General features: G+C 43.4%; 1 protein-coding gene across 2 annotated transcripts in view; it reads left to right on the top strand.

The window, feature by feature from the left end:
- The first annotated feature begins 8,258 nt into the window (after positions 1-8,258).
- The window catches only part of Slain1 (SLAIN motif family member 1), a 42,503-nt gene continuing 41,269 nt past the window's right edge, over positions 8,259-9,492 (top strand). The window contains exon 1 of one of the 2 annotated variants that reach the window (XM_070002774.1): positions 8,259-8,964. In XM_070002774.1, coding sequence (XP_069858875.1) covers positions 8,336-8,964 — 629 coding nt within the window. In that variant the 5' untranslated portion in view covers positions 8,259-8,335. The remainder of the gene's footprint in view (positions 8,965-9,492) is intronic. The other variant, XM_070002775.1, reaches the window with a different exon arrangement.

Raw genomic sequence — 9,492 nt, 5'->3', positions numbered from 1 at the left:
GAGCATGATCTGAAGGAAGGTATGGAATAGAAGTCTCAGCAGAGTCAGTGAGGACACTACTAGGACCAGGTAGAAGTGCTTATGAAGACAATCATTCTCCTTCCTCCTTTCCTGTCCTTCCACCTCTAAAAGAGAAGCAGAAAAGAAAAGTGCTGATGGTTGCTGCCTAAAGTTACAGCTTACAGATCTGAGTGCCAGAGAGGATAACAGGACAGACTTACTCTTCACCACCAAGTCTGCCCAACAAACCATCCAATCCTAAACTATTCCCAGTAATGGTGGGTTAGGAGCACTGAGCCATGAAAGAAGGTTTTATTTGGAGAGTATAGATATAAGAGGCTGAGCTGTAGCAACCACAAAACCTCTGAAGAAGAGGAAGAGAGAGAAAAGGAAAAGTTGCTCCAAGCAAGGTGGATCTAAAACAAAGTCAGGTAGTAAGATCAGATACAGTGATCCCACCTTATTCACGCTTTTACTTTTACATTAATGACTTCACAGTAATCATGTCCTGAAAATGTCCAAAGGAAAATTCTGGAGACAGGCAGTTTATAAGTGTGAAGTTGAACCATTCTGGGTAGTGTGGTGCGGTTGTATGGCATTTGCACTCTGTCCTGCTGGAGATGTGAATCACTCCTTTGTCAAACTTATCCATGTTGGACACCGTTCATGCCAATATACCCCTCAATAACGGTCTTGATGATCAGATCAACTGCCACAGTATTGCTGTTTGGGTTCAAGTGACCCTATTTTATTGAACACAAGTGTAATGATGTGGACAATTCGGACATGATGATGAAGAAAAGCCATAAAGTACTTCAAGTGAAATGTAAAAGCTCTCAAGTAAATGAGGAGAGAAAGAAAATGGTATGCTATAATGGCTAGGGTTCACAGTGCCAAAAGATACTTTATGTGAGGGGTCACACATATAGCTTGTTGTATATTGCTAAGCTTGTTTTACTGTATCTGTATTTTCTGTTAATTGCTTGCTATGCCTAACATATAAACTTAGCTTTATCATAGGTTTGTACATGAAGGAGAAAACATGATGGAACATAGGCCTTGTGAATAAGGACTTATTAATTGAACACTAAATAATCTTAGGTAAAATGAAAATAAAAGTACTATTTAAAAAGACTTTTGAGTATTTAGGTGTATACAAGATAAATAAATATATGTATGTATATGTATGAGTATTATTATAAGGAAGTAGGAAATCATGCCAAATTTTTAACAAACAAGTAATATAAGTAACTTGATTTCAAACAAGTATACATGCTACATATCCATATTAATATAAGTTTAGATAAGTATGTTATATATTTATGTACTATATGTGTATTACCCTGTACATATGTATATGTACACACACAGTGTTCACATACAAATGAGGTATTTCTATACATTGACAGTATGTTAAGCTACAAAGAAAGTCCTATAAAATTTTAACAAGTCAGATTTATTTATTTATTTATTCATTTATTTTTTTGCCAGTCATGGTGCCTGAGCTCTGGATCTGGGCACTGCCCCTTAGCTCTTCAGCTCAAGGCTAGTGCTCTACCACTTGAGCCACAACACCACTTCCAGCTTTTTCTGCTTATGTGGTGCTTAGGAATCGAACCCAGGGCCTCATGCATGCAAGGCAAGCACTCTACCACTAAGCCACCTTCTCAGCCCCATCAAGTCAGATTTATATAGATCACAATTTCTGATCAAAATACAAAGATTTAATCATTCAAGTTGATAATATAGTTATATACACCTATATGCAAATACAAGTAAGAATTGTATTCTTAAATTATGCCTAAATCAAAGACATATCATAGTGAATTTATAGCCACACAACTACAAAATCAGGAGATTACAAAATTTAAGCTAGAATCTTTAAAGATAAGCCTTAGCTTTAATTTAATTCAGAGGCAAGAAATATTTACCTAAAAAACTATTGTAGTTATTATACATTTAAGAATTGCCAGGGGCTGGGGAGTTGGCTCAGTGGTAGAGTGCTTGCCTTGCATGAATGAGGCCCTGAGTTCGACTATACAGCACCACATAAGCAGAAAAATTCTGGAAGTGGTGCTGTGGTTCAAGTGGTAGGGCGCTACCTTGAGCTACCTTGAGCTGAAGAGCTGAGGGACAGTGCCCAGGCCCAGAGTTCAGGCCCCACGACCGACAAAAAATAAAATAAAATAATAGTACACAAAGTTGATTTAAAAAAAAGAATTTCCCGTCAACTGTTCATATTATCCTAGTTGTCATATTCTGATTCTCCCTCCCTCCCTCTCAATCCCTTCTTCCTTCTTTTTCTGTTTCCATATATGTAAAATGTGATACTTTAACTGCTTTGCTTAAGATGATATCCTTCAGTACTACTCATTCTTCTAGAAATTAAAGTATTTATTTTTCATGGCTAAATAATATTTATGTTTATATAACACATTTTCTCAATCTATTCATCTCTTGATGGTTACATAGGTTGATTCTGTGTCATGGTTCTTATCAGTGGTGCCACAATAAGCACAGGTATATAGGTATCTTAAAGGGGCTTCTAATATGATTTTATTCTTTAAGACTTTAGTAATAATAGGCAGCTATTTTCAAAAAATTAGCAAAATGCTCATGCTCATTTACTTTAGATAAAACCGTTTTGATTTTGAAAAACAAACTTTCTGATTTGTTTTTGCAGTTTTATATTTTTAGATACTTCCCAAACTAATATTTGAACTATTCAGAGAATCCAAATGACTAGAAATGAAAAACAGTGTAGTTTTTGTGCGGTTTCTGTCATCTGCTCAGAAATAATCACTGAATGAAGAGCCATTGTACTGTCAAAAATGTTACAGCCACATTAGCAACTTTGTTGATCTTGGAGGCTTACTATTTTCTGATCTGTGCATGGTGATCTTTAAGGTTCCAGAAATATTTTCTTCTTCATGAATTGCACTTTGTTCTTGGCATCAAAGCCACTGCTTTTGCGTTCATGTATAGTTTTCATTCATAGGCCATCAAGACCAAAGCAGGATCCTCTGCTAGGTGCTGTCTATGGCCCCAATAGGAGTTCAGACTCTCAGGACAGACTGCTTCCCTGGGAATCTTGGCTTGGACACTTACTGGCTAGGTACCTTTGCTTAGATGAGCCTCTCTGTGACTCTGTTTTCTCATGTATAACTATTTCAAACAATGTATGTGAAGTGCTTAGAGTAATTCTAGGAGGACCAGAATTTTCTCAAGAAAAAACTGTAGAAAGTTTCTCTCTAATGGCAACTATAAATATATGAGCCATAAAACAAAACAACAAACACCAAGTGAATATCTATAGAGGAAACAATAGTAAGAATTAGAGCTGATTCCTTTTTGTTTTGGGACATCCCATGATGAATGTTTCCATTACATTCGTTTATGCCTCCTGGCTGTATAAAGAGAATCAACCAAACAAAATCATGTCACTTTCTTCTTTTTAATATGTTTTATATTGTAAAAATAGTGTACAGAGGGGTTACAGTTACATGAGTAAGGTAATGAGTACATTACCTTATCGAGCATTGTTACCTCCTCCTAATCATGTCAGTTTCTATTGAAGGTTTCTTTCAAGTCATAACAACATTTCTCCTTGGCAGTCCACATGCTGAACAAACAAACACACACACACACACACACACACACACACCATCATCATCATCATCCTTATTACACTATGTCTTGTGCTATAGCTAGTTTTTCAGGTGCTTCTTTCTCCAATTAAGTGTTATGGAAATGCTATCTTACTCATTTTCTTTCTTTCTTTCTTTCTTTCTTTCTTTCTTTCTTTCTTTCTTTCTTTCTTTCTTTCTTTCTTCCTTCCTTCCTTCCTTCCTTCCTTTCTCTCTTTCTCTTTTCTTTTCTTTCTTTTCTTTTCTTTTCCCCCAAGGGCCTGGGCACTGTCCCTGAGCTTCTTTTGGCTCAAGGCTAGCACTCTACCACTTGAACCACAGTGTCACTTCTGGCTTTTTCTGTTTATGTGGTACTGAGGAATCAAACTCAGGGCTTCATGCATGCTAGGCGAACAATCTACCACTAAGCCACATTCCCAGACCTCAGTTTCTAAAAATCATAGAAAATATGACCTGAATATAATAGATGTGTAATAAGTATTTATTAGGAAGGCACAAGTGCAGCTTGCCAAATAAACAGAAATATTATTGTTACTATTATTGTTACTATAAGCACTACCAAATGAGGCCTTTTAAGGTATAATTGCATTGGGAATTGCCATTCATTCAGGTAGTGGTATTGGGTGAGGTCAGAAAGGTACACCCAATACAGGGATTATTCTTACAAAATATGGCTTCTTGTCCTCCCGACTCTATATTATTGTCTTGTATTAAAATGCAACACATTAGATTATAGCAAGTGTTTTTCTAGTTTTATTTGTGTTAAGTAGAAAAGAATTAGTTTTTACAGAATCTAAAATATTGTTATCATATGATAAATGCTTATGGAAATAGATAATTAAGTTCTGATCTAAATTCTAGCTATACCTGGGTATTTATTTTTCAGATAGTTCCTTATCTATCTCTGTAGCTAAGGCTAGCCTGGAACTCATAATCTTCTTGCTGTAGCCTGAAAGTTCTGGGATTACAGGCAGGAGCCACCATGCTTGAATATTCATCTATTAAAGATATTTTCAATTGCTACTTCAAGGTAATAAAAATAAATTAAAAATCTTTAAAAATCATTTCAATTTTGTTTAAATGTAGTGATGTGTCTAAGTCCCTGTGGGACTACACGGACTATGGAACTGACAGTATTCCCTTTGTGCTACTTGGTTAACTAGGAATTTCTGTTAATAGGTATAAGTCACTCAGGCTCCATAGCCTGAATTAAGTTAGGGATCTTTGATCTCATTTTATAAATTAGGTATTTTTAAAAAATTCTTGTAGTAATTTGGTCTATGATCTTTAATTAATATGGTATAAGGAAAGCATAGATAATTAGAAATTGCTAAGAACCACCATCATTTTTGTTTGTTTGTTTGTTTTTTTGGTCATGGGGCTTGAATTCTGGGCCTGGGCACTGTTCCCGAGCTCTTCAGCTCAAGGCAAGCACTCTACCACTTAAGCCACAGCACCACTTGCAGTATTTTGGTGGTTAATTGGAGGTAAGAGTTTCACAGACTTTCCTTCCTAGGCTGGCTTTGAACCGTGATCCTCAGATCTCAGCCTCTTGAGTAAGTAGGATTACAGGCATGAGCCACCAGCTTCTGGCTACCACCACCATTGTTATGATCAAACTTGGGCAAGTAACTTAACTATCTCATTTGCAAAACTAGAACAGGCTTGCCTTGATTTCCTTGGGAAATCATATTCGTATATTTAACAAGAAATTATGTTGCCTATGCAATTCTGTTGTTGAGTTGATGATCAAGCTGCAGATTGATACCTTTACTAGCAGAGATGTCTATAGATAATACAAGTTATGATATGTTTATGCTATTCCCTAAACTTACTAGAATGGTCTCAGCCATAAGCATATTTTACCTAATTTTGAATGTGAGATATATGGATGTTATGCATTCTTAAAGCATAAAGTTTTTTTTAATGAGACATGTACTTTCATGTTCAGATCTTCTTTGAAAACTTCTGAAATCACTTTTTTCTTTCATTTGAAATAAAAATTAATTTGAGCAACCATGTATGTAATTTCTTTCAGAGGACACAGCCTAAAATTTGCATCAGAAAAAAGTAAGACTGCTTAATTAAAACCTTGACACCATCAACCTCTTTAATTATGTGTTAAAGAGACTGGCATCCTGTGGCTACCATGTTAAAGTCAGTGAGCATATTGAGGGTCTTTGTATGTGTACATACTGTTCTCTGAAGGGGGAAAATGAGGGCTTTAATAAAAAGGAATGATCTAAAATTTCTCTGAGCATGATTTATTTTAGGCTTTCAAAGCAGGAAGAAGACAAGTTGGTCTTTTAAAGGATAATACAGAAGAGTAATGTAAAACAGAATGTCTCTGTCTTTCTCTGTTTAAATTGCTACGTGTGCTTTTCTTTTAAAACAACAAAGATTTTTCTTTAAGCAATAATTGCTACTTCGAAAACAGTTCTAAAGCTTGACTTCTGTTTGCTGGGATGTGTTCCATAGACAACACTGGGTGAGTGGGGGAGGCGAGGGCTGTTTATTTCTCTTTCCTTAGTGTGCATAAATTTTGTAGCAAAACGACTGCTTTTCCTTACATCTTAATTCTTGTTGTCTTCACTATGTGTGCCTATCCCCAATTTCTATCACTAATGTGGAACCCAGCAGCTCTTTGTTCTCATTGTGTCTGTCCTCTTCCTTTCTTTGTGTTGCAGAGATACTGCTACCCGCATCTGCCACTGAGCATGCGGAGAAAAAAAATCCTTCAATAGATTCTTTACTTAGGACTTTCAGTAGTATGATTCCACTTCTCCAGGTTTTAGAAATAACCAACACATGGAAAAGACAGACTGGAACTTGGAAAGGTGATGGGAGACACAGGTGGTTCTGAGGGAGGTAGGCTAGAAAACTGGCAGTTGTCACACACATTTGTCTTATTTATGGACGTTCTCTCAAGCAAGTTAAATGAGAACACCCACTTTGTGTGCACACAGAAGCTAGCGATGCAGAATGACAACTGAGAAGATACAAGTGGTTAAGCACGAAGGCACAAAGCCAGATTCAAACCCAATAGATACAATGTGCTAGAGGTTCAGCAGAGAGGCAGAACATTGTCACAAAGATTGGTATGGTCAGTTCCTGAGAAAGGAACTTCCACTGATAGTGTATCATCTGGAGAACCGCCAAAATAGGCTTTTCTCATGATACAATGTCAGGCTTTTTTTTCTTTTTCTTTTTCTGGTTGGGCTAAACGAAGTGAACAGTAATTGAATGAAACTTGATTCACGTCCACTGTTTGTAAGTTCTGTTGTTGAAGTAGAAAGAAATATCGAGTCGGGCTCTGGTGGCTCTTGGCTGTAATCCTAGCTACTGAGGACTGTGGTTTGAAACCAGCCTGAGCAGGAAAGTCAGTGAGACTCTTATCTCCACTTCAGCACCAACCAAGCTGGAAGTGGAGCTCAAGTGGTAGAGCACTAGCCTTCAGTACAAAAGTCAGTGACAGCATCCAGGTCTTGAGTTCAAGCCCCAGTATCTACCCAAAGGAAAACAAAAATTGCCCACCATGGTTTCTAATTGGTTAGGAGGTAGCAGGGTTTGCAGATGAGTCTAGAAGAGTTTGGGTAGCTTTCTGAGGTTGATGGGTTTGTGTTCCAGCAAGTCTGATATGAACAGTTGGGGGATTATTTAACAGGTGAAGGGAACGCTATAAAATCTGGCTCCTATTTTTTTCCCTACAATGAGTTTTGCCTGTTCCATTTATTGCTGGTATACCCAGCTTCTAGAACCGTCTGGGGGCACACAGTAGGTTCCCAAAGATCTTTTTGTCTAAAAAGTGTCTGAAAAAAGCAACGTTTGCTTTTATGGTGACAAACTGGCGGGAATAGTTCCAAGCTGGCCATTTTAGAACAGCCTTAAGTGATCACTTTCCCCTTTGCTTGGTGACAAGGGATGCTCTTTCCTTTTCCCGGCCTCCGCCTTCCTCCTTCTCCCACCATCTTGTTTCGGTATTACCAAGCACTGCATTCATCGCAGGCTTGCAAAGCCTTTCTGCTCTGGGTGTCTAATTTTTGGCTCGTCCTCTTCGGTACTTTTCATGAAGAAATGCTGTGAAATCAAACGGGGCTTTTGAAAGGCGGCAAACCAGCAGCCAGAGATACAAGCCTTCGACCGCAGGCACCTGCGGGGGCATTTTTAGAACCCCGCCCTAGACTCCGAGTCCCGCCGAGGCGTCCCCGTGCTCTAGGGCGGCCGAGCCAGGAAATGCCAGTGGCGGGAAAGTTCCGGCCCGGTCCCACGAAGCACCTGGGGTTAGGTGGCCCCCCAGGGGGCAGGTCCGCGGTTCAGGCCCCGCCCCTTTGGGAGGAACCTCAGTCCCCGGCTGGTCCAGGGACCACCTGGCCCCGCCCCTAGTCCTCGCGCCCCGCCCCACCCCCGGGCCGGGACTAAAACCCGGAGCCACCACGGCGCCCAAGGGACTGGCGGGCCGCACTGAGCATGTGCGGCGCTGCTCGGCGGTGGCTGCCTCCGGCCGAGGCTGGGCCGGGGTGCTGATGCTGACACACCGCCCGGCCTCAGTCCCGGCGTGGTGGGCTCCGCGAGCTGTGGGGACGGCACCGGAGCCGTAGCCTCCTCGCGGCCCGAGGAGCCGGGGTGGCGGTCCTCCCTGCCCGCCCTCGCCGCCTTGCCGGGTGGCCGCGGCGCCCTCGGGGCCCACGATGATGGCGGAGCAGGTGAAATGCGCCTCGGCAGGGGGCGGCTCCGGCGCGGGCTCGGGGCCGGTGGTGAACGCGGAGCTGGAGGTGAAGAAGCTGCAGGAGCTGGTGCGCAAGCTGGAGAAGCAGAACGAGCAGCTGCGCAGCCGGGCGGCCAGCGCGGCCGCCGCCCCGCACCTGCTGCTGCTGCCGTCGCCGCCGCCGCCGCCGCCGCCCTCCGCGCCGCCCCCCGCCGGGGCCTGCAGCCCGCGGAGCCCGCGCAGCCCCCCGGCCGCGGCCACCGCCCCGGGGAGCCTGGGGCTGGGGCTGGCCCTGGGCTCCGGCGGCGGCGGCGGCGGCGGTGGCGGCGGCGGCGGCTCCAGCCCCACGTTCCCGGGGACCTACTGCCTGCCCAGCCCCGCGCCCTCGCTGCTCTGCAGCCTGGCGCAGCCCTCCGAGGCGCCCTTCGTCTACTTCAAGCCCGCGGCGGGCTTCTTCGGCCCGGGCAGCGGCGGGCCGGAGCCGGGGGGCGCGGGGACCCCGCCGGGGGAGGCCCTCGCGCCGCCCGCGCCGCCCCCCACGCTGCTGGACGAGGTGGAGCCGCTGGACCTCGAGAGCTTGGCCGCCTGGAGCGACGAGGACGACTACACTTGGTACTGACGAGTTCCACTCTAGTCCCGGGGACCCCGACCTTGGGGACCCCGAAACTGCTTGGGAAGAGCGTGTGTGTGTGTGTGTGTGTGTGTGTGTGTACCTCGCGGCCGCCTGTATCCTCTCCCCACCCCAAGTTCCGGATCACAGTGGCCTAGCAGGTGCCTTTTCACGGATGCAGAAGCCAGCTTTCTGATAACGCACATCGATCCCAGGCTGGATGGACTGGCCCCACCATCTGTCTGGAGATGGTTGTTCGGGTCCCCAGCTCCTCATTAGCATGAACTGCAAAATCCATGCCATCTTGTCCTGATGACCTATTCTGCTATTTCCCCCATTTCCCCCCCCCCCCGCCCCTCCATCCTTGTGTGTGTGGGGAGGGGGCATGGAGGTGGGGTTTAAGGACGGGAATTAGTAGCTTTTTTCAGCAATTTTTCTTTTTTCTTTCTTTCTTTTCTTTTCTTCCCCCCCCCACCCCGCCCCAAACGAATGTGGGATAGGATTGGCATCTGAAGCCACCTAGTGATGGA

Source organism: Dipodomys merriami, unplaced genomic scaffold, assembly GCF_024711535.1.
Source record: "Dipodomys merriami isolate MVZ:Mamm:240054 unplaced genomic scaffold, mDipMer1.0.p SCAF_6, whole genome shotgun sequence".
Lineage (NCBI taxonomy): Eukaryota > Metazoa > Chordata > Mammalia > Rodentia > Heteromyidae > Dipodomys > Dipodomys merriami.
Note: the sequence above shows the minus strand (reverse complement) of the source record. Positions and strands in the feature narration are given on the sequence as shown.